Genomic DNA, 26,325 nt, shown 5'->3' with positions numbered 1-26,325 from the left:
CGTCAACTTAACACATTTATCAATTCATCTGTTCCCGTGGTCGAGATGGTTATGTCGCAGGGTTTTTTTTTCCATTTCCTTTCCACCTCCGTGTCAAAGGTTCGGGATTCAAGCCTACCTTTCTACTAAAATATTTTTTTTCTTTTACACCTCCAAACAACTGGCCAACGTTTTTTTTTTTTTTTTAACAGGGTTGTTTTAATCTACCCCCTCCCCCCACCAATACATACCTCCAAACACCCGGCTAACTCCTGGTACCCCCGCTAGTCTATATATATAAAAGCGAAAATGTGTGTGTTTGTGTGTGTGCGCATGCATTTTTGTGTATGTCCACAAAAAGCTTTTTTCGCCAAGCTTCTTGGTCGGCTCACTCCTTAAAACTTTTTATATTCTGTCTAAATCATAATATCTACGACTTAAAAAATGGAGGTCATGCCTATCTTAAATTTGCCCGACTTTTATGCGCTATTTTTGACATTTTTTGGATCGGCGCATGTTGATTCGGCTTTTCCGTGTAAAAGCAAAACTAATTCAAAGCTTAAGGCATTGTTCCCGGTGCGGAACGTCCAAAAGCTATCAGCTTGATCAATGTGGAGTTTCTCTTTATATCAGACAATTGGTATTCAATTTGGACAATCCACTTTAAATGGGGAGCTGGTTTCCCCCCCCCCATCATCTTGGGGAAGCCAAAGTTGGGTAAACAAACCCCAAGAAACTGCCCCACAGTAAATAAAAAACTGCCCCGCAGTAAAAGTTTACTCCGCTACTAATATTTGACCTCATTAAATCATTAAGTGCGGGCACCTGTCAGTTCTTAATACTTAAATAAATTCCAACATCTTTTAGTTACTATTTCTTGCTGTCTGAGCGGTTAACGTCTCACGTTTTTTTCACACTTTATTTTCCAACTTCGCCTCAAGGCTTTGGGTTCGATCCTTCCTACCTCCCTACCAAAACTTTTTTTTTAAACTTCCTCCCCGACACAAACATCCGGGCAATGATTTTTTTAAAGAAATTTTAGGTTTATCACTTCGCTTATTCTTTTGTTTTGATTTCCCACCCCCCTTGCCACCCGAACACACACACACACATCTAAACCCCCAGGCAACGCTGGGTACTCCCGCTAGTCTATTATATAAATCGCATCTATCTGCTTAAATGTATGTACATATGTATGTCTGCCTAAAACTTTCAGCAGAGGCGACTGATTTTCACGAGATCAGTATCGATTTGAAGCTTGGCCCTTCAGACAACATCGAAAAATTGGTCAAAAACATTAATTCTTTCACCCTCAACTGGGCAGTTTTCTACAAGGAGGGGTCGATTTATTGCAAGCTATTTTTGTAAGTCATCGTATCGGTTGGATTGATTTTGCCTAATTTTAACATTCTAAACTTCCAGTCGTGTCATGTAGCAGCGGTAAAACGTCAGATTTTCTTTCACTTTCTTTTCTGTCTTCGCCGGCCTGTCTACTACCACTTTTTTTTTTTTTTTTGCTCAACACACATCTCTATACACCCGGGCACCCAGGCTAGTCTATATGTCTACAAAAGTGAGAATGTGTGCATGCGATGACACTTCTCAACCTCTTTACTCAACAAATTTTTGAACTACAGACTTGAAATTTGGTATATAGGGTATTCAGACGTGTGAAAAACTTTTTAATCGGTTTTCATCTGAAGAAAAGGACTGCTAAGTGGTCAGAATTGAAAAATTGATATTTGAGGGTTCATTGGATTTTTGTCTGTTTGCTGTTTCATGACTGCGCATGCATGGTCATGAAACATGACATGACAGCTTCTTTATGTTAAGAATAAGTAGGTTTGAAAACTCTTCACAGTGGGCCCAGTGGTGGAAATAGGTAAAAAATTTGTCTTTTTTTAACGTAAATTAATAAATAAAAAGTAAAATAAATTTCTGACAGAACAAAAAAAAAATCAAGTAAATTGCCTCATTTTTAGCGATTTTATAAGATTTTGAAGTTGCAGGAATCAATCTGCTCTCAGCAACCTTGGTCGGGGTCTGTTTTTCAGTAGCAAAATTGTACCAACCTTAGAAAAAAACTCTCAAAAGTAGAAAAAAAATCCTTAAAAATACTTCTTACTTGTTTTTCTAATATTGAAAATTAACTTATCTACTCATAAAATGGATAACAAATGAACATTTCCAGAAAAACTGAGCCACCCTTTAATTACCATTGCTCCCAGGTCCACTCTGACCCAGAGTAGTAGTACCTGTTAGGGTCCCAACCATGGGTTGAATAGAAACCGACTTGCAAAAAACAAATATATTCTATTAAAAAAATTTTCTTCAAAATAACCGGATTTGGCATTAAATAACCTGGAAAGGGTTGATATGCCGTAAAACAAAAACAACCAACCAACCAATCCTTGTAAAAAAAAAAAAAAAAAAAAAAAAAAAACATGCCAAAATTGCACATTTTTTTACCCAAATCAGGTGATTATTTATTTATTTTTTTGCATAAGTTGCAAAATATCATCAAAAGGACTAAAGCTCACATATTACAGTATATACTTTTTAAAATTCTTGGTTCATAGGCTACATGATGCAATAAATGGATTTATGTGAGGTTTAGCCGTTGGCAGAATAATTTAGCCTGAAATATTTCATGGTCACAAGAAAAATTTTGAAATATTAAGATTTCCTTAATTCTTTTCACAATTATGTTTTCAAAAAGAACATATTTGTTGCAAATGGATGTTGAATGCATGCTATGTTGTTAGTTTACTTGTTAATGTTCATGAACTGTAGCATGCATACTCATTTTCTAGAAATTGAGAATTGTCCATTGAGAAGTTTTATTTGTTTGTCTTATATTTTCTTGGTTTTCTTTTGTTTAAACTTCCCTCTATATTATTCAAACTTTATTCACAATGATTTTGTTGCAGTAATTGTTTCATTACATCAATATTTGCATAAGATAGAGGAAATCGGCAAAGTGTCCATTACACAAAAACAAATCTTCTAAGCCATCATTGATTACAGGTTGCAGTTTCCACCAACCAAATCTCCTTATTGTGATGCTTGTATCAGTAAATGTGGAAAAGAATTCGATGTAATCCAAGATTCTGTTGATTGGTTGGAATTCTTCAAATCTGGATGCAAGAAAGAAATGGATGCAATATTATGAATGCAAGAAGAAATATGGATGCAATTCAATGGTTTTAAGAGTTAGCACAAGAAGAAAGACAATTCAGCTGTGCTCGAATTTTCCTGCTACTAAAGGAAAGTTGTTTGATGCTTTTATTGTTGTCATTGAGAGTAAAGATGTTATCTATATATATAAAAGCGAAAATGTATGTATGTATGTGTGTTCGTTTTTTTTGTATGTCTACAAAAGGCTTTTTTCAGAGAAGCGATCGGTCGGTTCACAACTTTTAAAACTTTTTATATCACATATAAATCGTAATATCTCACAGTTAACAACGAAGCTCGCCTCTCTATTTAATTTGCTTGATTTCGGGAAGATAAATATTCAACATTTGTCGCTTGCCGCATGTGGGTTAGTCTTTTTCCTATAACATCTTGGGAAAATAAAAAAAAAAAAAAGCGTTCCGCAGTAAATGAAATAATACTATCCCGCAGTCAAACTTGACCTCATTAACTCATTAAAACGGGCACCTGCCAAATCCAATTAATTAAATAAATTAAAACGGGTTTCTGTTAGCATCTCGCGGTGGGGCAATGGTTAACGTCGCAGGGTTTTTTTTTTTTTCACATTTTAATTTATAACTTTGCCTCAACGGTTCGGATTCCCAATCAACAGATGTGCTGAGGATACTCTGAAGATGTGAGAAAGTCGGGTTGATGATGATGGTGTGGTTCCTACTAAATGTGGTGGCTTTAAGACCAGGCAAGGTGTTACAACGAAACCAATTTCTATATCTATATCAGACCAGAACAGTATCACCATAACCCATGCCTACATCAATGGCACTACATTGTTCCTCAAAGTTATGCATTATTGCAACATAGACCACCAATAATGGATTGAAAAGTCAGAGCCTTTAGGTGATCCAATTCGTGCCTCCAGACAAAATTCACGATGAAACTGGTCTCTGTATGGATAGATGTAATGTTGCTGGTGTAAAAGGTGGGACATCAACAAATGGCCGTCAAGGAAGACATTTTTTCTCTGAGGAGGTTATTGATTGAATACAAGAATGACTCTTGTGAAACACAGATAATTTCTTGCTTTTGCATCGACAATTGTCAACAATCCTTAGTGTTGTATCTTTCTCAAGACAAACTAACCTTAAGAAGATGAAAATTCTTTGCCAAAGTACAATTACGAATATTTCATTGTTTTTTTAGGGGTACAAAACTTTATGGCTGTTAAAAAAGGAAGACTGAGCCTTTTTGTATCTATGGTAAAAAGGAGGGGGGGGACATTTAATGGATGTTAAAAATTAAATAAGGAGGTAGAGTCAGCCGAACAGGTTTCGCCCTCGCTTTTCAAAGCTGAATGGAGTTTTTTTTTTTTTTTTTTTTTTGTATAGGGAAACTAATTCAAACAGGGGAATGACTAAAATAAAATAAAACTATCGGAAAGAAAAAAATATGGGGGAACAACTAAAATAAATCTATTATGATAATTATACGATGGAGAGGAAATGAAGAAACTCTAAGGCTTTTCCTCTCCATTGTATAATTATCATAACGATAGATTTATTTTAGTCGTTAACCCATTTTTTTCTCCTTCCGATAGTTTGGTTTTATTTTAGTTGTTCCCCCATTTGAATTCGTTTCCCTATACAAATAAAAAAAAATAAAACTCGATTCGGCTTTGAAAAGTTAGGGCGAAACCCGCTCGCCTGACTCTACCTCCGTATTTAATTAAAAAAAAATTTTTTTTAACCTCCATTAAATGTTTTCCCTCCGTCCTTCTTTTTACCATGGATAAAAACCCCTCACTTTAGTCTTCCTTTTTTAACAGCTATAATTAGGAATATGCGTGATCATTTTAAATGGGTGAAGCTAAATCACTCTTCACGGAATAAATCAACATTTACTTGAGTTTATGGCTATGAATGATGGCTGCGAATTAGGAAACTTGTCAGACGAATGTTTGGAGTCCAACCATAAAAAACATCCATAATTATTTGCAATTCCTTTCAAGAAAAACATAACTAATTGAACAGTTAACTGATGTTAGATGTAGACCGCTTGAAGGCTCTAATCCTGGTGGTTGTGAAGCAGTCCAATTAATTGCATCCTAATAAGTATTGCACTGAATGTGATGCAAATGATCACAAATCTCATGTAAGGCTTTTCAACTTACCAAAGAAATTTTATGTTTCTCTTGTTGAAGATATCTTACTTGATTGATATTTTGTAATAGTGCATATATATATATATATATATATATATATATATATACACACACACACTATTTCCGTAGTCACATAAGACTTGCAACAAGTCATTTTTCACTAAGATATGGCCAAATATCTAATTTGAACATTTTGGAAGCAAAATCCCGAATTTAGGTTTTTTGACATTTTTTTAAAGTATTTTAACGTTTTGCTTCGAAAAGGCCATCAACCACTACCTGGACACTTTTTATTGTCTCTATTTCCACAAATCGGCGATCTGGACCCACTGGTTTTTTTTTTTTGTTTTTGTTTTTTAAGATCGTGGCAAGTTGGCCTAATGGTTATCATACTTGATTCACTATCTTTAGGTTTTACTTTCGATCTCAGCTCTGGTATTGTTTTACTTACAAGAAGTGAACTGTTTAAAAAAAAAAACATAAAACTCTCATGCACATGTCTCAGTTCCTTTCCGTTTTTTTTTGTTTTTTTTTTACTTCATTTTTTAAAGGAATTTAACCTTACATTTAATACCGACTGTATTTCTGTTTATAATAGATAAGAACTCTAAAAATATAATATTTATGCATATTTTACGACCGGGCAACGGCGGGCGGCCTGCTTAGTAATCTTTATAATATTTCTCTAAGCCACTTCATGTTCGTATGTACGTTATCACCTTTCACACAGATTTCGTTTACTCAGTGGAGATGATGATTGGTGATAAATGTGATTTCACCAAGGTAAACAATTCTCTCTTTACCCATTTTAAAATGAATTGTTCCAAAATCAGATTGTATCATCTCCTCAACTAAACCGGTATAAATCAATACAAAAAATAAAAAATAAATATTAAAAAGTGACATTGGTTTTATTGATTTGAAAAATATTTATTAATTATTTTTATGGTAAGAAGATCGAATATTGTTTTAAATAAATAAAGAAAAGATCTATTCGTTTTATTTATTTAAAAAATATTTAACTACCAATGACAATTAGTTTTATGGAACAAGAGTAATCTTTTTGCTTAATAATTATTGATACTGGCAGACATTATTTCAAATTATTTACTGCAAATTATGCAGAATGATGTAGAAAGGTCGATATAATAATAACAATAGTGGTGGTGGTAGTAGTAGTAGTAGTAGTAGTAGTAGTAATAATAATAATGATAATAAACAATAGTAGTAGTAGTAATAATAATAATAGTGGTAGTAGTAATAATAGTAGTAGTAATAATGATAATAACAATAGTGTTAGTAGTAGTAGTAATAATGATAATAATGTAGTAGTAGTAATAACAATAGTAGTAGTAGTAGTAATGACAGTAGTAGTAGTAATAACAATAGTAGTAGTAGTAATGACAGTAGTAGTAGTAGTAGTAATGACAATAGTAGTAGTAGTAATGACAATAGTAGTAGTAGTAATAACAATAACAATAGTAGTAGTAATGACAATAGTAGTAGTAGTAATAACAATAACAATAGTAGTAGTAATAACAATAGCAGTAGTAGTAGTAGTAATAATAGTAGTAATAATAACAATAATAGTGGTAGTAGTAGTAATAGTAACAATAATAGTAGTAGTAGTAGTAATAATAACAATAGTAGTAGTAATAATAATAATCTTTCAAATATTCTTGTAATTTTGTTTCCCTTTCATTAATGCATATTCTTTTTGTTTTTGTTTTTTTGTTGTTGTTTTTTTAACTTTACAGTTTAAAACGTATTTTCTGTTCATCTCATTTGTTTTTTTTTTTAACTTTACCAATTTAGACATAATTTATTTTTTATGAATGTAAATATCAGTGTGAACAAGCGTTTTTTTTTTGTTTTGTTTTGTTTTTTTAAGCTGTTTTTTTTTTGTCATTTTTACAGGAGGGTTTATATTGGTTTTTATAAAATACTTTGCTCTTAATATCTGTTATATTTCTCAGAAACTACTGGGCTGATTTGATTCATATTTTGTATGGCTGTTTGTTATAAGGTGCAGCAGACTAAGTATTATGGTATCCATTCGATGCGCAATTAGAGATTAATAGGGATTAGTCACTACAATACCGCATTTACTTTAGAAAATTTTAGGATACTTCTAAGCTGATCTGGCTGAAATTTTGTATGTACCTTTGTTATGACAAGGTGCAGTAAACTAAGAATTATGGTACCCATTCGATGAATAATTAGGGATTAATAGGGATTATTATTTAATGCGAAAATGAGTACAAATTTAACCATATTCAACCATCGATTTGGCATAAAACATTCCAAGTCAATGGCCAAAAAGTCAAGTATGATTTTTTTTCTGTTGATATCATGAAAATGAAATTATATATATATATTAGTGATGGGACGATTCCAATATTTTTCCCGATTCTGATACAATTACCGATTCCAATTCGTTTAGAATCTCTTAATATATAATTGTACAGATTTTTTGGCTTCTTTTTTTTTTTTTTTTTTTTTAAGATTACCATAAAAACCCATGTAAAAAAACTCTACAAACGTAAAACATAGACTTTTGGGGTGATCTATAGATTTCAATTTAACTGGTATCGTAAAATCAATCGATATTTATCATTTCATCATTAATATGAGCCGTGGAAAATTATGTTTTTTAACAAAATTAAGCTTAAAAATAGGCAATTAAAAGAATCGTTTTTTGCATCAGTTGGTTGGTTGTTTTTGTTTTACGGCATATCAACCCTTTTCGGGTTATTTAATGCCGAATCCAAAGATTTTGAAGAAAAAATTTTTAATAGAATATATTTGTTGTTTTCAAGTCGGTTTCTATTTGACCCATAGTTGGAACCCTAACAGGTACTACCACTCCGGGTCAGAGTGAACCTGGGAGCAATGGTAATTAAAGGGTGGCTCCACACTCCCCAAAGCCCGCAAGCTGGGGCCTCACCACAGGATATAGTTTAAGGTCATATCCAGGACCCCCATTGAGGGACTTTTACCCTCTGCAGGGAGGCATTTGGTGTATTCTAATGCCCCACCGACAGGGCCGGTTTTTGGCATCGGGAAATAGTTGCTAATTATTACGATTCCAATACAGATTCCCCAGAAAGTTCTGATTTTTTTACGATTTCTGATTCCAGCTAATCGTCCCAACACTAACACACACACACACACACACATATATATAATATATAAACTGATGTAAAATATATTATTGGGGTTGATATATGTGCATATATATATTTTTTTTTTTTTTGTATGCCACATTCAAGCTTGTTGCAAAAAACTTGGTGACATCCAGGTTCAGAACCAAACCAAAGCCTGTCTATTACCATTATTTTCGTGTTTTGTCTGCAGGATATTTCTTTTTCTTTCTTTTTTTTATCTTTGTAGATTTCATTCTCTCATCTAGTGGACATTTGGTGTGTGTGTGTGTGTGTGTGTGTGTGTGTGTGTGTGTGTGTGTGAGAGAGAGAGTGGGGGACTCATCTTGTATGTCTGTCAGATTGCACTTATTTTCGTCTTTTAATAGGAGTTCCTTGCAGTGTTTTGGGGTGAGATGGCAGGAGGGCACTTCTGTAGACATCAGATGGTCGATATTGTCTCTTTTTTTTTTTGTGTGTGTGTGTGTGTGCACACGTTTTATGAAGTTCCTCTTCATAAAACGTCTCCGCACAAATGTATGACAGGTTTGAAAGTTTAACCACCTCTGTCAGATTTTTACTTTGGAAAACTGATAAAAATTTGAAACTAAGCCAACAATTCTTGGCTTATCTTAACTGAAACCTTTTGCTTCAATTGGAATTGTTGATATCGTTGACTTGCAGGGAGACCCGACCTTACCTGGGAATGAACGAGGATCAATGACGCTTCACCCTCCCATATTTTATTGTCATAAAAATTGAAAAAATCCCCCGTTTTTCAATCCTCCACGCAATTACTTAGTCCACAATACATTGCACTGAAGAATAGGCCGTATAAGACGTTGACTTTAGTCAAAATCGCCTGTTCCTTCTTTCATTGGATTATTTTGATTACTGATACTTATCGAAGACATTCCAATACGAAACCTATCTAAGAACACTGCCTGACACATAAAGTACCTTTGTGTGAAATTTCATAAAAAATCAGCCCAACCGTTTTAGGGTATGTAGGGAACGAATTCACACACACAGTTTTATATAATAGTAGAGATAATAAAGTCGTATTACTGTCAGTAATTTTCCCCACTCTTTATCTGCGCCTAAATCAGAACGTAGATTCTATGAACAAAGCTTCTTTCTTAGAAGTGCACGCCTGTGGAACTCTCTTCCGTTTGCCTGTTTCCCACCTCACTACAACTTGGATGTCTTCAAGTCCAATATAAACAAACTCCTGATGAATCTCCCCCTTAAGACACCTTATCAAATCTCCAATACTAAAGATTTCTACAATACTATCCCATTGATTACTGTACACGCAATAACCCTTATCCCCGAGTGGCTTCCGGGCCTTGATAAGTGGTGACCCCACCCCCCCAATGTAAAAAAAAAAAAATTCCTGTCTATTTGTTTAGTTTAATTAATATATACAAAGGGTACACTTTTTCACAAATTAATTTTCAATGGACTGATGCATGATTTCTATATATATTATTTATTCAAAAGAAATCTACATTCAATGAATAAACTCATTTGCATATTACATCAAAGAAAATCTATTTTAAATAATTAGCTTGATGTTATTGTTTGTTTGTTGTAATAGAATCGTTTTAATAGTTCTGTCTAGAAATATTATTTAAAGTTGATTTATTTAATTTATTTTTAATTTATCTAATTTAATATTTTCAGTTATTAATAGCTGATAAGTTTCGTTTAAAACCGGAAGTAATCTTATTTATTTAACCTATGAGAGTTATTTCCCCCTTTAGCTATGATAGTTATTTGATTTTAATAGACCAAAATGGATGTTTTTTTTATACTTCTCTAAACCTAATATGTGGTCGTTTTTCATAACAAATTAAATAGTATGTGACTAATCCCTCTGCCTGGCGATATGTTTCGACCGGGCAAGGCCAGGCATATCCAGCTAGTATGATATAAATTTCAGGTTGTGTACATAGATATTCAGGAATACTTCCATTAGTTTCACTAGTAAATTTTACATAAGAATATACTTTTACATTTTATGTAGATTTTTAACCTTCTTTTCTATAGGAAACGCACAAACATCATACACACATCACACAGACATTGAGTTTTATACATAGATTAGGTATGTATATATTTGCAAATAGACGATCCACTCCTAAACTAATTAACTGATCATTATGAATTTTGGTACACAGTTGCTAGATGTAAGAATGACCAAATATGGACTACATTCAGCTTTATGTAAAGCAAAGGTGGAAGCCTCCACCCCCTTAAAAATTAAATTCTATTCCTGTGGAATTTTAACAAAGGGATTAGACAGCAATTAATAACTATTCCCAAAATTCCAGTTTCTTTTAAGTATTTTAAAGTGTTTTTAGGGGTCACTGTATAAACACAACAACCCATTTGAAAATTGAAGTATTTAAGATTTACATTGAATTTTGTCTGTAGTCATTAAAAGAACTGCCTGCCTGTGGAACTTTATACCATTGATCTAATTTCTATCTAGCTACAACATGGTCGTTTTTAAGTCCAATGTAAACAAATTCTTGTTGATCCGTCTTTTTAAATAATCAAATTCTACCCAATTTTCACAGCTACTGATCATTTCACTGTTGTCTCCCCAATCAACTTGCACTCATTAACCCTTATTCTCAAGTGGCTTTCAGACCTTAAGTGATGACTCCCTTGTAATAAAAAAAAATATATATATATATAATTAAGCAAGATTCCCTGAAGTTAAATTTCTTAAGACCCCTTTAGCATAAGATTAAATTTTAGCAATTTTCTAGAATAAAAATAATGAAATAGATTTTGATCAAAATTAGAATAAGTATTGTAAATATAAGGTTTAGTATTATGTCGTAAATCAAATCTTTGTAAGGTGACATAAACGTGATGGAAAACTGTTCTGTTTGGGCTAATTCATTTTATTTGCCCTTAGGTGGGCATTCTTCTAGTTATATATGAACAAATGATTAATAAAACATGTTAAAAGACATCTTGAAAAAGAGTTAAAAACATGTTTAATTTTAAAAAAGGAAGCACAAGATAAGTGGATAGTCCTTAATCTGCAGAGTTTCGAAGAAATACTCTCCTTCTCATCAGAAGGCAGGAATTAGAAAAATGCAGGATCGGATTTTGCATATAAAAGTATTTAATGAAACTACAAGTGAGTCACAGATCTTACTTGGTTAAAAAAGGGTGAGGTAAGGGGAATAGGAGGTAAAAGAAAAAATGATAAAAAGATTTCACATGAATGGATAGTCCGGTGAAGGGTAAAAAATCCAAGAATGGTAAAATCCAAAACGGTCGAATTTCCAATCCAATGGGTAAATTCCAAATGGTCCAAAATGATCCAAAAGGCAGAGTTCCTTGGAAAAAATCGCAAATGGAATGAATTCCAGATCAGTAAAAGAAAAAGCACTGGAGAGAATATTTAAAACACGTCTGTCAAGGCTGGAGGAATCAAGTAAAAATTTTTAATTTTTTTATATATATATATATATATATATATATATATACACACACACACACTAGCAAAAGTACCAGTCGTTGACTGGGTTCAAAAAGAGCCTTAAAAAATGGGGCCTGATGTATGACAGTATGAAAGGTTATTAAAAAAGGGGTGGGCATGTAAAGAAGTAACTTCAGATTTTGGAGTATCGAAACCAAAGCAAAATATGATGAAAAGAAAAATAAAGTTTTGCAGAAATATATATTTTGTATATCAATTTTGTTGTCCATCGTAGTTAAACGTGACCAATGAAATACGTATTTTTAGAAAAGCAGAAAAAAACAGGTTCTATTATCCACACCTATTAACCCATTTAATTTCTCAATTGCAAAGATAATGTAAAACCATGTAAAACAATATAATAGTTGCCAACAGTTTGTCCATCAATAGTTCTTAGAAATGAAAATGAAGTTGGTCCTCATATTTCATGACGAAAGAGTCTCAAAAAAGAAACATTCATGGTAACGTGGGTGCACACAAGGTGAATTTCTATAGATATTACAAGACCCATGCAGCACGTTACTCTATACTATTTCAAATAAGGTTAGATCAGTTTGTATATCAGGTAATTCATATATAATGCAGTCAATTTGATTGGAGTTGATTTTTCTGGTAAGCCACAATAATATATGTGCATAAGACAAGCCTGTTTTTTGCCACTCAATTGTGTACCTGTAACATTGTAGTGGGCCAAAGATTTGATTTGTTTATCAGATTCACCACTTTGATTATCTTCAAACGAAACACTCTGGCCAATAGATTTTGTCGATTGATGTACATTTGTCCAGGAAGAAGTTCATCTTTGGATTTGAAGTGAATGTGATAAATAGGTCTGGTTTTCCATAATTTCTGCCATAAGTCATTGCATCTTGGGTCCTTTCATGCATATATCATAAACTACCTGTGAAGCTCGAAGGTAATATGCATATCTGACCTATATAGTTATTTATATGATCTTTGAGATGTATGTAGGAATCTACTATTAGCCTTTGGGCCAAGATCAAAGTGTAGTATCTGTTATCCAGATGCTGTACTTCTATTTCTTGTTCTCTTTCGGTGAAGGAGCAGTCCTTCACGACTGAGACAATTTTTTATTTTTGTACCTTTTCTCCACGTTAAAAAAACGACCCTGGTGTCTAACTCTGTCCCGTGGAGAGGCATTGTAAATAGGTACTATTAGCTTGCTTTGGTATATAAAAGTCTTTCTGCTTCAACTCTGCAAACCTATCAACTGCAAACTGATGGAAGAGATTTTGACTTCTGTAAAGATGATTGAAGGAATTATCTCTGATCATAAAATGGTACGCAGAAAAATCCGTACATGAAATATGTTTTGTGGTATTTCCAAACTGACTTTGAGGCAAGTGAGATATGATAAAGGACTATAGCCTAATTTTTTTTTTCTATTTTTAAATTGTTTTTAGTTAAAAAATGAATTCTGATCCAATCAATCAAACTATAAAAAATATGTGCAAAAAGTGAAGAAATTCCATTTCTTTGTATCTGAAATTTAAAAAAAAATCATTAAAAAATATTTGTAAATAAAAAATGTGTTGTTTTGTTTGTTCTTTTTTTTTTAATAAATAATTCCAAGTGTAGTATCTATCATGGAAAAAAGAATTTTAATTTTATTTTCGAATGAATAATTAATAATTCAGTATTTGCTCTTTCCTCATCAGTCAGAGGAGAATAAATCCTTTTCGACTGAAGTAATTCTTGCTTCTCACAGTCTTCATTTATACTTCATAAAATCAACTGTGTTTTACTTTGGCATACTTTATCTACCTCATTATTTAATTCTTTCATTTATTTAATAATATTAAATGAATCGCCATCTAAAATATACATTTTTCTTTTTCTAAAATATAGTTTAAGTAAAATAATTTGTTTGGGAGTATTAAACAATTTAGATGATTGAAATAGGATTTGACCAATATTTTTATAATTTATGATAAAAAATGGAAGAGTTAAACTAAACACCTTAAAGTAACTTTGATATTTAAAAAAAAGTCAGTTATTTAAAATGGACAAGAACACACCGGCAGAAAATAATATCAAATAGTTTAACCCTTCCATTTTTATCATAAATTTTTTAAATATTGGTCAAATCCTATTTCGGTCACCTAAATTGGTTTCGACATTACTCACAAGCAACTTATTTTTCTTAAAGTATATTTTAGTAAAAAAAAATTAAAAACCATTTTATGAAAGCCAGATAGACCCCATAATTTTACTACACCACACCTGTTCAAACGGAAACATGCTTATAACAATAGTCTTATGTGGATATATATTTAAAAGCCTTGTTAAACTTTGTGACATATTTCCATTCTTTGGAGGTCAGGCGCAAACACAGACCCCATAATTTTATTATACCATATTTCTTCAAACTGAAACATAATTATCCAAATATACTTACATGGATAGATATCAAGTCTTTGTTAAAGTTTGTGGCATATTTCCATTCTATGGAGGTCAGGCGTGAATGCAGACCCCACAATTTTATTATACCATCTCTGTTCAAGTTGAAACATACATATTTGTATGCGCATCTATATAAAAAAATCTTTGTAAAAGTTTTTGTATTAAGTTTTTTATTTCCATTATTTAGGGACCGGGCACGTATGCTGCCCCCACAATTTTAATAACCCACCCCTGTTCAAAATGTTACATACCCATTTTTCCTCCTTGATACCTCTTCTATCATTGTATGTGGTCCGTTTTGTATAATAGTAAACCATGTAGGGGCCTATTTGTGTACACACACAGCTTAATTATATATATATATATATATATATATATATATATATATATATATATATAATGTGTGTGTGTGTCCTGCAGGCCAGTTTCAGTTTTGCTGCTTGCCACTAATATATAATTATAAATCTGTGAACCTTTCTTGCTTGACTCTTGTTTTCCATGATCGGATGATTCCATCTTTTAAAAAAGGGAGGATAGGTAAAAAATAAATATATATGTATATATATGGGCATAGCTAAGAGGCTAAGGAATGAGGGTGAAGAATTGTATGTTTTGGTTTCGATTCTAGCTGATGGCACTCAAGTTATGTATATATTTCTTTTAGTTTTAATCTCACTACTATATATTAATTAGATTTAATATAATAATCGATAGAGAATTGTCTCTGTGATAATAAACACGTAATCTGCATGAATTAAAATATCATATTTAAGCGTGTCTTGCGACCTGCTAGTATATATATATATATATATATATATATATATATATATATATATATATAATGTAATAAATTATCACATAAAGCTCAGCAAAGCAATTGTTTGTAATCGTTAAATGTTTTACTTTGTAGGCTTGATGCGTTCACGTGTGAGAGGAGCTGATGCATCCGTGGCAGAAGTCCTTACATTCCTTGACAGCCACTGTGAATGTAATGTCAACTGGTTGGAGCCTCTGCTTGAAAGGGTTGCTGAGGTAATGTCCAATTAAGCCTTTTTAAATAATTTTTCTTATCTTGATCTTGTTTTATGTTAAGCCTCATCTTTATTTCTTCAAAGGCATAACTTATGTGTTTGATCAAATTTGTTATCTGTGTTTGTTTACAGCCCACATCGCTGAACTAATTGCCACCAAACTATGTCAAAATATTATTTATGATCTTAGAACTGTTTTATTTGGTGATATCTGTATCAAAGATCAATGCCATATTCAAGGAAAAATTCAAATTTACTGTTCGTTGTAGAAACGCACTACTTGGTCCATATTGTAGTCAATAAAGTCCAGCATCTTATGACTTTGATTTTGAGGTTTAACTAAAAAAAGTTCGTTTTCAACTTATTTTTTCAAATTTGATTTATGGGTTTGACACTTTTTGATAACAGAAACCATCATCCAAACTTTCAGCTTAATCATATAGTTTTTAATTATCAAAGTTTTCATGGCAATCAATCTTCTCTGATATATTAGTGTTGGGATGATTAATCGGAATCGGGAATTGACAAATTTGGTATCGGAATAAAAAAAAAATTGGTTCCTATTTTCCGATACCAAAACGATTCTTTTAATTGTCTTTTTTTATTTGATTTTGTTGAAAGCAAAATCTTCCATGGCTGGTAATAATGATAAATTAGTAAATATTTATTGATTTTAAAATACAAGTAGAGATCGATAGATCATCCTCCACAAGTGTAATTATGTTTTGGAAAATATCTGCACATTTAACATCTGTTTTTACAGAAATCAAGAAAAATAACAACTCTAATCGGAATCCGTAATTGTATCAGAATCAGGAATTTAGTATGGAATTAGTAATTGTATTTGAATCGGAAAAAATATTGGAATCGTCCCATCACTTATATATATATATATATATATATATATATATATATATATATATTATTAAAATTACAAACTGATTTCTTATTCACTAAAATTAAACCAGAAAATAAATCAACAAATAAAGTAAAAAAAAAAAAAAATGAATACGATATAATGGTAATAACAGAGTAAAATTGCACATCAATATGTGCAAATTACACAATGATTAGAATGACATTCTGATTTAAAATAAGTTCTATTTCTGCTTGACAGCTCATCTACCTATCCATTTCCGGTTCAGCTTTTATGATATCTTCCATTTTTTTTTTTTTTTTTTTTTTTAACGACAATTTTGGATTCTTTTCTTTTTGAAAAAGAGATTACTTCTCGAAATATCAAAGACTTCCACCACGTCGGTTATCTCAAACAGTAAGTCAATTTTACTGATTTATATTCGTGATTGATACGGAAAATAAATGGATATATGAAGATATAAAAAACAAACATAACAAGACCCTCTTTCGTTTGTCCATTTTAGTTCATATGTCACATCAATTTAACATGCAGTTCCCTGCATTGATATAGCCTTCTTATACTCCTCCACATGTACATATATATATATATTTATTTTTCATAGTAATTATTGGCTCCCTTGTATACAGTTTTATGGATAAGATTTCCCGAATTTAAGTTTTCAGTTGAATTTTTCTATTTGTATACAGCCTAGTCTCCACATTACTTGACCAATCGTCAGTAAATTTTATTAAAGCATCAGTCATGGTTTAACTTGTAACTAACCGGATTTGGCATGAAATTATCCAAAAAAGGATTGATATATTATAACAAAAAGAAATGCTGTTGATTAGTCTAACCCAATTAAGTTTCATCCTATTGGTCTTCTCTCTGTTATTAGCAATTTTTTTTTTTTTTTTTTGAAAAGTTCGTCAATGGTGGCAAGCTTGTTCATTTTCTGAAAAGTCTTAGCCTCTTTAATGATATTCAGTATGGCTTTCATGGTTTTCGTTCAACAGCTCCTCTATTAACTGTTATAACTTTATGGATGATTCAGGAGAGGTTAGGACCATTTTGCTAAACATTTTGAAAATGCTCAAATGTCTGACATTCTGGTTTTCTAAATAAATTTAGGGTTATGGTATTAATGATAAGGTTCTTGACATTATTAGGTCCTTTTTTCTGTTACATGTCTCTGAAGACACCGTTCTTGCATAACCGAAATAAGTCGCTTTATTCCTGCGTTATACTGATGGATAATTTAGACGTAAACAAATGTATTATTCTGCCATCTAGTTAACATGGGTGTTTCTGGTGTACACACTCATTTAAATTAGATGACAAAGCTATAAAACAGTTATTTTTCTAAAGGTTCAAATAAATTAAGGAATAACAATGAGTAGTTTAATTAACAAACTCTCTTGAAGAGAGTGAGAGAAATAGCTAAGTCAGTTATTTATAAATTATGCCTAATTAGAGCAATAAAAATCTGGTCTTCTACATAAATTTAGGGTTATGATGTTGGTGGTATAGTTCTTGACATTATTATTATTTTTTTTTTTTTTCTGATAGAAACTTTCGAATAACTTTGGATGGTATCTAATCTATACTAGTGTTCCACAAAGCTAATATTGTATCTTTATATAAATGACCTTCCATAGAATATTTTCAAGGCTAAAGTCAATAGACATCTCCCGTCTTTGCGCTTATCATCTTTTCTTCTTAGGTTCTTACATCAAGTGGCTTCAAGCTTTGTCTTGAGAGATTATCATATGTATATGCATATACTTCAGAGGATGAACACATAACATCTTCATTCATATCTGTTCCAAGAATTGAATGTCAACAACTTTTTAGTGTACGATCATTTCTGAGATGAAATGGAACATTATTGATACTAAATCTCTTCATCAGCGCATGGTATAGACACCAAAGTTCGAAGTCAAACAAGGCAGCAAAAATTACAGTACACATTTGCTTGGCCTAAATCTAGTTTGGGATTTCAACCAATCACATATATGGAAAAATGGAAGAATGCTGTTTATTTCCATATAGATACATGTGTCAACTCATACTACACTCTGATCACTATCGACGTTATCTACCTAAATTCCTGGTGCTACTAGATGTTATTGTTTCCCTGCTCTCGTTTCCTTTGCAAAATTCAATCATGTTCAAAAACAATTTTCCAAAACAATTTTCCTCTAAAAAAAAAAACAACTTACCAAAAAACACCATGAATAAATATTTTAAGATATGAACACGTTTTCCAAAACTACTAGATTCGACAATAAATAACCCGAAAAAAATTGATATTCTGTAAAACAAAATAACCAAACCAAACTCAATGTATAAATATTTGAAGATATAAAGAACTTGAAGTATAACATCTTTTTCCAAGATTACTAGAGTCGACATTGATTTAACCTGAAAAGGCTTCATATGCCATAAATAAAAGCACCTACATCACTTTGTGCTGCATTATTAAACCAAATATCAACCGTAGACAACCAGATGAGAACGTTATGTCTTTATATACAAATATACACGTATTTTATTGAAGATAGGTAATCGGATTTTATGAAAAAAAAAAAAATCAAGATTTTTACTTTTGTTTAATTTCGTACTAGCGGAGGAGAGGGGGGGGGGCTTTGCCCGGTCGTAAAATATGCTAAAATATGATATTTTAATTTGTCCAGATTTTGTAAATATTATTACAAAGTTGTGATTTCAAAAGTTAAAAAAAAAAAAAAAAAAAGTATTTGGGTGGCATCAGCTATAATCGAAACTGAAAACAAAACTGTAGAATTCAAAGCTGGTGACGTTACCACTGTAACAACATGACATGCATGTAAACTGATTAAAAATAAACCAAGATGAATGTACATAATGTATAACGCTTTTTTTTCAATTTTGATCCCTTAACAACTATTTTAACCGGCTAAAGACCCATAAAAGAACGGTTCGTAAAGAAATCCAATCATTTGAGGCCCCTAGCGCTGCTCTGCGACTTTTAGTTTCGGAAGAGATAGAATTTAATAATATGGAGACAGACAGACAGACAGACATAGTGTCTTTTATATATTAGATTTATTAGTTCTTTGTTGTTTTTTGTTGTAAATATTTGCTTAAAAAAAAAAAATCAAGTTTATAATATTTTATTATAAAATATTTATTTGCTTGATGTCTGTTGATTTGATAAATGTTTTTTTTTTAAAGGAAATCTTATTTTCTTAACTTTCTTTCCCTTTTTAAACATTCTAAGGAAAGTAATATATTTTGTTGTAAAATGATAAACATCTAATCTTTATTCCATGATTTGTTAACAATGAAACACTGTCTCACTTTCACGCACGCGCACGCATATATAGTCTGTTTATTATACAAACATTATTGGTTACATATGTGCATACATGTTTCAGTGGAATCTCAATCTAAGAATAACACCTTATCAGCCCCCCAAAAAGGATCGATATTGGTCTGATGAGGTTTTATCCTTGAACTGGGTTTCCACTGAAACACATATGCACATATGTAACCAATAATGTTTGTATAATAAACAGACTATATACCAGCTCTGCCTGCATTGAGCACTCTTTACTAACCACGTGAGTTTCACTGGATTTACACCTAGGAAACCTATCGATACAACCATTTTATTTATATGTGTGTGTGTGTGTGTGTATATGTCTGGTTATTTACATATCAGATGCTCGACTGAGCTTCACTTTATGGTTCCTTCCTATGTCTTGTTGTATGTTTATATATTTTTATGTACAGGATTCACTGTTAAACTAATTAACCGATCATTATGCATTTTGGAACATACCTGGGTAATGTGAGCTTTATTTACTTTTAGTTTTGTAAAAATGCAATGAAAGCTCTTTGTGGCAATTTGGATATTTCCGATTTTTGTAAAAGTTAAAATATATATATATATATATATATATATATATATATATATATGATATCAAGTGATGAATTCCTCAAATTTCAGTTTCCTTCGAGTATTTTAAAGAGATTTAATGGCGCATAATATCGCCATTTGAACATCCAAATATTTCAGATTTGCATTAAACTTGATCCATTGTCATCATTAGGATGAACACTTGTCCTTATATATATATTCAATGCCATTACTATAATCCAAGCCATTTTAAAATGACATATTGTATAAGTAAATTATTGTTCTGGAAATCTGTTGTCAAGAACGATAAAAGAAAACCAAATCTACCAAATAATTCCATTTATTTTTTTTCCACTAGACTAACCATTCCATTAAGAATGACTGAGAGAAATACGTTTTCTAAACAAATCATTGAAGCATTGTAAAAGTAGACTTTTTTGTATATCATGATAAAATTTATTTTCATTAAAACAAACTTGGATAATTTTTAAAGAAATTTATGCTAGCCCCCCCTCTCTTCCCCTCAAAAAACGATAGCCAACCCCCAAAACAGTATTTTTTTTCCCTTCCATTAGAAATATTACTCATGGAATGTGGGGATTGAAATGCAAAATAGGAAGAAACGAGAGTTACGATTTTCTGCTAATAGAAAATTAAACATGTAAATAATCTATTTATGTAAGTAAACTAAAACATGATAATTATAATTAGGGTTGTGACTGCAGCATATTCTTTTCATCGTTTTGACCTTTGAGTATATATCCGTTAATATCTTATGTTTTCATGTAGATTGATGTGGTTCTCGGTTGATTGACTATGTCTTACTGTGTTGGATATATACTTGAGAAGCAAAAGAGTGAAAATAATATTCTGTTGTCACAGCCCTAGTTATAATATATGCACCAATGATCAAAAAAAGAAAATGTGTAAGAAGATTAAAATGGGTATATGTCAGATCCAATTCTATTTATATTTAAGTTAGCAAATCTAATTTTTTATATTTGGATTCTTCAGACTACTGTTTTCATCTTGTGGACCCGTGGCATAGTGGATAAAATACTTGGTAAATTTCAGTCATAAGTTCCACTCTTTTGAAGATTGATGGTGCAATCTTCAGTGCTGGTGATAATCATATTAAAAATTAGTGATTTGTTGGAGTTGTCTCCCTTGGACATGTGAAAAGTTAGTTCCCTTTCTTTATATAAGATTCTTTAATGACGTATTAAAGTGATATATTAATGAGTGAGTTGTGTATCTTTCTCTTCATCTTATGTAAATAAAAGCAGACATGTTTGTTCGTGTCTGTGTATTCAACGAAAAACATGTTAACTTCTTTTTTGTGGACATCGGTTGCCTTCTAGAGTTTGAATCCTATTTAAAACAAACCAGGTATGTTTTATTTGCTTCTTAACTTTCATAATTAACCATCACAAATCAAAGATACAATAGCGAATTATTTAGGATTTCTACCCAGTCATGCCTGACAGAATGAGAGCATGCTACTCCCATGGATTGAATAAAAAGTTCCGTTTGAAATTCTGTGCAGATTTCCGAATTCAGCAGAAAAATTCCCGAGTTGAACAAGATACACTTGAAGAAGGTCGAAGGTTACATCAACTGAAACATTCTGAAAATACCGAAACGTAAAAATAATACTAAAGATGAGAACAATAGTCTGAAGAATCCAAATAATATGAATAATCAATCCTCATTTCACAAATGTAAGACTTAATTTTATATATTAGATATAGATAGACGCATTTGAGATTATTATTTCCTATTAACTTTGGCTTATAATATTCCGTTCAGTTTTTTCATGGCTACAATGTATAAAATGTTTTTCCCCATAAGTTGGGAGACAATTCTTATGGGAACAATCATACTAAAAAGAAAAACAAGATTTTCTTTAGATAGTACAAAAAAAAAATATATATATATATATATACGTTGTTTCTATGAAATGAGCAGACAGGTAACATTATGCAATAGAATTAGCTGGGAAACCTGGACGATAGGAGGCAAATAATTAACTTAGAAACAAGAGTACAGTTATATAGCAAATGCAGGTGTGCTCATTCAACGAGCACGTTTAGCAATGAGAATGTCATTTATAACTTGAGCATCACAGACCTTTTCTTAAATGTACCTACCTGGCGTTGTTTGAGAGTAAAAGAAAAGGAAATAACTGACTTATGTTTTCACCTGTAATCGATCTAGAGACTAAATAAAGTCATTATACAAACAAATGCGTATGTTCACGTGTTGGTGTTTGTATTTCTTTGCATCGTCGCTGTTTCACTTTGCCGTTTCATGAGTCTTCTAGTCGTTGTCGATTACCTCATCTGTTTAACTAGACGAGTAAACTTATGCAAGAAAAACGTTCGTTGAGTTCTTCAAGGTTTTATTGCAGATAATAAAAAGTATTGACATTCCATTTTCTTTATAAAAATGAACAGAATAATATCAGATTTTGAACAATCTGAAATAATCAAGAAAATTCCACGCAGAATCCTATATAATGTATATAAATAAAACTGCTGGCTTGCTGTTAAGAACTGCGGTAATGTTTCTACAATGAAAATCCAGCCGAAAGAAACTCTTTAAAAGCCAATCACTGCATCATTTAAATAAACTTGGAATTCTGGTAAATATAAAGATTTCTGTATATTTTCTCACTCACTAAAGAACTATATTTAAATATTCTTAAAACATTTGATTTGAAGTAGTTCCTATCGCCTTTTACCATCAACACTATAGACCTTATAATCGCTTTCAAATCAGTAGCACTAAGAAAGTGTATTTACTTGCAAATATTATGTGTTTTATGCTAAAATAAATATTTCTTTATTTTAACTCTGAGTTTTATTAGTTTTTTCATTTAGTTTTTTGCTCGTCCATATATCTGGACAGACACGTAACATGGGAAAGAGATTACATGGTTATTATCTCCGTCTTAACTTAGTTTTTTAACTTGAGAATTGAGAGATGCAGACGGACAGACATGGAAGTGACATTTGATTTAGATTATTCGACATTATTAGGCCATGTCTCATCTGCACGGCTTCCAGAATGACACTGAACTGAAAAACCCTGTTTCTCTCCTGCTGAAACGTGACTCATTCGTCATATCGTTTGACGCCTGTTTTGTCTAGAGTTTGACTTATCCACCTCGCTTCAACTTATATCACCCGTTTTTGGGTACAATTCTGTTTGCAGATAGGTTATTGTGATATACACTAAAGTGATCCTCATTAAAATTCACACTGGCTTACATAATCACTACTTACTGCCATAGACTCCCTACTATGTAACATCATGATGAAATAGAAAAATAATTTTGGTAGCTTTAATTTTGTAAGCAAATCATTAAGTAAGATTGTAATTTTTTAACTGTTTGTTTATTACTTGACATTAATTGACAACTAGCATAAAAAAACAAATGACATTCTATAATTAATGTGGTAACTTCCTCGTTAGAACCAATGTGTTTTTAGGTATTTATTTTTATTGAAGTTCAGGGAACTCCTTACATTATTACTTCATTTTAATATTTAAGTATATTCGGTGAATAATGGAAAAAATTCTCCATACTAAAAGGTTTTTTAGCTGGAATAAGTATTTCCAGGAAGAAATTAAAGCGAAAGAAAATGTTTTCATCAATAACATAATGATCTTGAGTGGAAAGTCACTCTTGTAATAGAAAAATGGTCCAATAAGGGATGGCAAAAGTATTTGTCCACAAGGACCCGTTGTGTAGTAGATAAAGTACTTGGTAAAATTCAGTTATAAGTTACACTCTTCTGGATGTTAAAGGTTCAATCCTCAAAAAAGTAAAATAACGAATTACTTAGGACTTTTAAGTCGTGGCTAATGGAATGAGAACATGCTAAGCCCATGGATTAAATAAAGGGTTTCATTCCAAACTGTGTGCAGATTCCAGAGTTCAACAGAAATATTCATAAGTTTAACAAGATACACTTGAAGAAGGTCAGAGGTTACATTAACTGAAACGTTGTGCAAATAACACTCAAGATGGGAACAGTAGTCTGAATAATCCAAATGCTTACATAACTTTCCAGAAGATGCTGATGCAAAGACTACAAGATGATTAATTCAAAATGCAGCGTGTTAAGAATGGTTTTCAATTAAAACTTTTCTTAACATGGAAAAGGAGAGGATTTCATGTTGAAAATCAATTTTGGTTTAAAAATTTTTTTTTACTTAATTGAATGAATTTCATGTTTTCATTGAATTGAGGCTCATAAGAGTAGTGGTTGATGCGCAAAAATCAGAGGCCCTCAATATTAATGCCGGAGTCCCTCAGGGGTCCATCCTAGGCCCAACTCTCTTCCTGATCTACATCAATGATCTCCCAAAACACATACTTAAATCATTCGTTGACAGCTATGCTGATGACACGACCATCTATGGCAACACATCAAAGGCCGTAAATGACAAAGTTTTCTCAGATTCTCTCTCCTTTGATTTTGAGTGCGTGGTACAGTGGGGGAGGAGGTGGCTGGTTACTTTTAATGCATCTAAAACCAAGCTCCTATCTTTACATCATTAACACTCTGATCCCCATCTGGCATCAATTGAAATGGGTGGCTCTCGTCTAGGGGAAGCTCCATGTTTTGATAAGCTTCTGGGCTTGACCTTTACTCCTGACCTGAAATGGATCACATACATCAAGTCAGTTGCCAAGATCGCTGGAAAAATGGTAGGATCCTTCTACCGCTCCAGAAGATATCTCACTAGTGATGTAATTCTCTATCTGTATAAAAGCCAAGTACGTCCAAGGATGGAGTACTGTTGCCACATCTGGGCAGGAGCTGCTAGAAACAGCCTATCCTGCCTTGACAGAGTACAAAATAGGCTTCGTGGACTAGTGGGTGATGCCCTTTTCTCTTCCCTGCAACCTCTTCCACAGGAGATATGTTGTGAGCCTGTCTTTGTTTTATCGTTACTATCATGGCAGGTGCTCGCCTGAACTCCAATCTCTGGTCCCCCCTCGCCAATCTTTCACAATAAACACCCGCCTAGCTGAAACCATTGTCAAAAATTTTCCCCACTCCTTATCTGTGCCAAAATCAAAACGTAGATTCTGTGAACAAAGTGCACGCCTGTGGAATTCTGTTCTGCTTGCTTGTTTCCCACCTGACTACAACCTGGATGTCTTCAAGTCCAATGTAAACAAATTCCTGATGAACCGCCCCCTTAAGACACTTTATCAAATCTCCAACACTAACGTACTGTACAGACAATAACTCTTATCCCCGAGTGGCTTCCGGGCCTTGACAAGTGGTGACTACCTTGTAAAAAACAAAAAACAAAAAAAAAAGTAGAAAGTTCAAATCAGACTATTAAGCAGATTGCCGCTTCTTCATTATAATAATGAAATTTGAAAATCGAAATATTGAATTTCGAGTAAAAACCAATGGTATTTTCTTAATTGTCATGTTACAGTAATGAACATATCCAAAAATTACAAAAAATTATAAGATAGAAAATTAATTATTAATGAAAATAGTTTTTGAAAAAATTTCAAGTGTATATAAATAAATAGCACCAAGTCAGAGGAAGTATCTCAATCCATCTTGTTACAATTAATGGTGGATGTCACGCAATCATCTCTTTGTCCAAAGTACGTGTTTTATATAATAATGCAGTAATATTTAACTAATTGTGACATGTCAATTTAGGTAGATAAGTTTTTAGTTGAAATTGATTTTTTTTTTCTTTCTGCAATATGTAAATTTTTTTTTTTTTTTTTTTTTTGCTTTTATTCACTAAATCATAAGAGCCTGCTGTGGTAAAGGCCAGATTTACATGGAGATTTGGGTGAGAGCAAGATGTTTGTTCACATTACATTAAAATTTGTGTATGTTAGTATTATTAGAGAAACAGGAGGAAGTTAAAACTGGCCGAGGACAAAAGCTATCAGATTTAAAAAAAAAGATTTTCTGGCATCTTGGGGACATCTACAGTGAATGGGGTGTGATTTTGCTGCTAATTGAGTGGGCTGGGCTTATTTTTGTTTAATTTATCGAAATTAGAACTATGAGTGACTCCAGATAACTCTGCTAGTGTCTAAGTGAAATCCTGAACTTCAAAATAAAAGGAAAAAATAACTTTTTTTTTAAATACTAGGAAGAGGAATGTAGAA

General features: G+C 32.1%; 1 protein-coding gene across 3 annotated transcripts in view; it reads left to right on the top strand.

Annotated features, from left to right (window-relative positions):
• Window positions 1-26,325, top strand: part of LOC145284505 (polypeptide N-acetylgalactosaminyltransferase-like) — an 848,687-nt gene that overhangs the window by 657,999 nt on the left and 164,363 nt on the right. For all 3 annotated transcript variants that reach the window (XR_013868854.1, XM_080133386.1, XM_080133387.1), the window contains exon 6: window positions 15,276-15,397. Coding sequence is in view for 2 of the 3 variants with exons in the window: in XM_080133386.1 (XP_079989512.1) it covers window positions 15,276-15,397 (122 nt within the window). In the remaining variant the exon portion in view is untranslated. The remainder of the gene's footprint in view (window positions 1-15,275; window positions 15,398-26,325) is intronic.

Source organism: Euprymna scolopes, chromosome 9 (genome assembly GCF_053919585.1).
Source record: "Euprymna scolopes isolate OS-2025 chromosome 9, ASM5391958v1, whole genome shotgun sequence".
Classification (NCBI taxonomy): domain Eukaryota; kingdom Metazoa; phylum Mollusca; class Cephalopoda; order Sepiida; family Sepiolidae; genus Euprymna; species Euprymna scolopes.
This window is presented reverse-complemented; position numbering and strand designations above follow the sequence as displayed.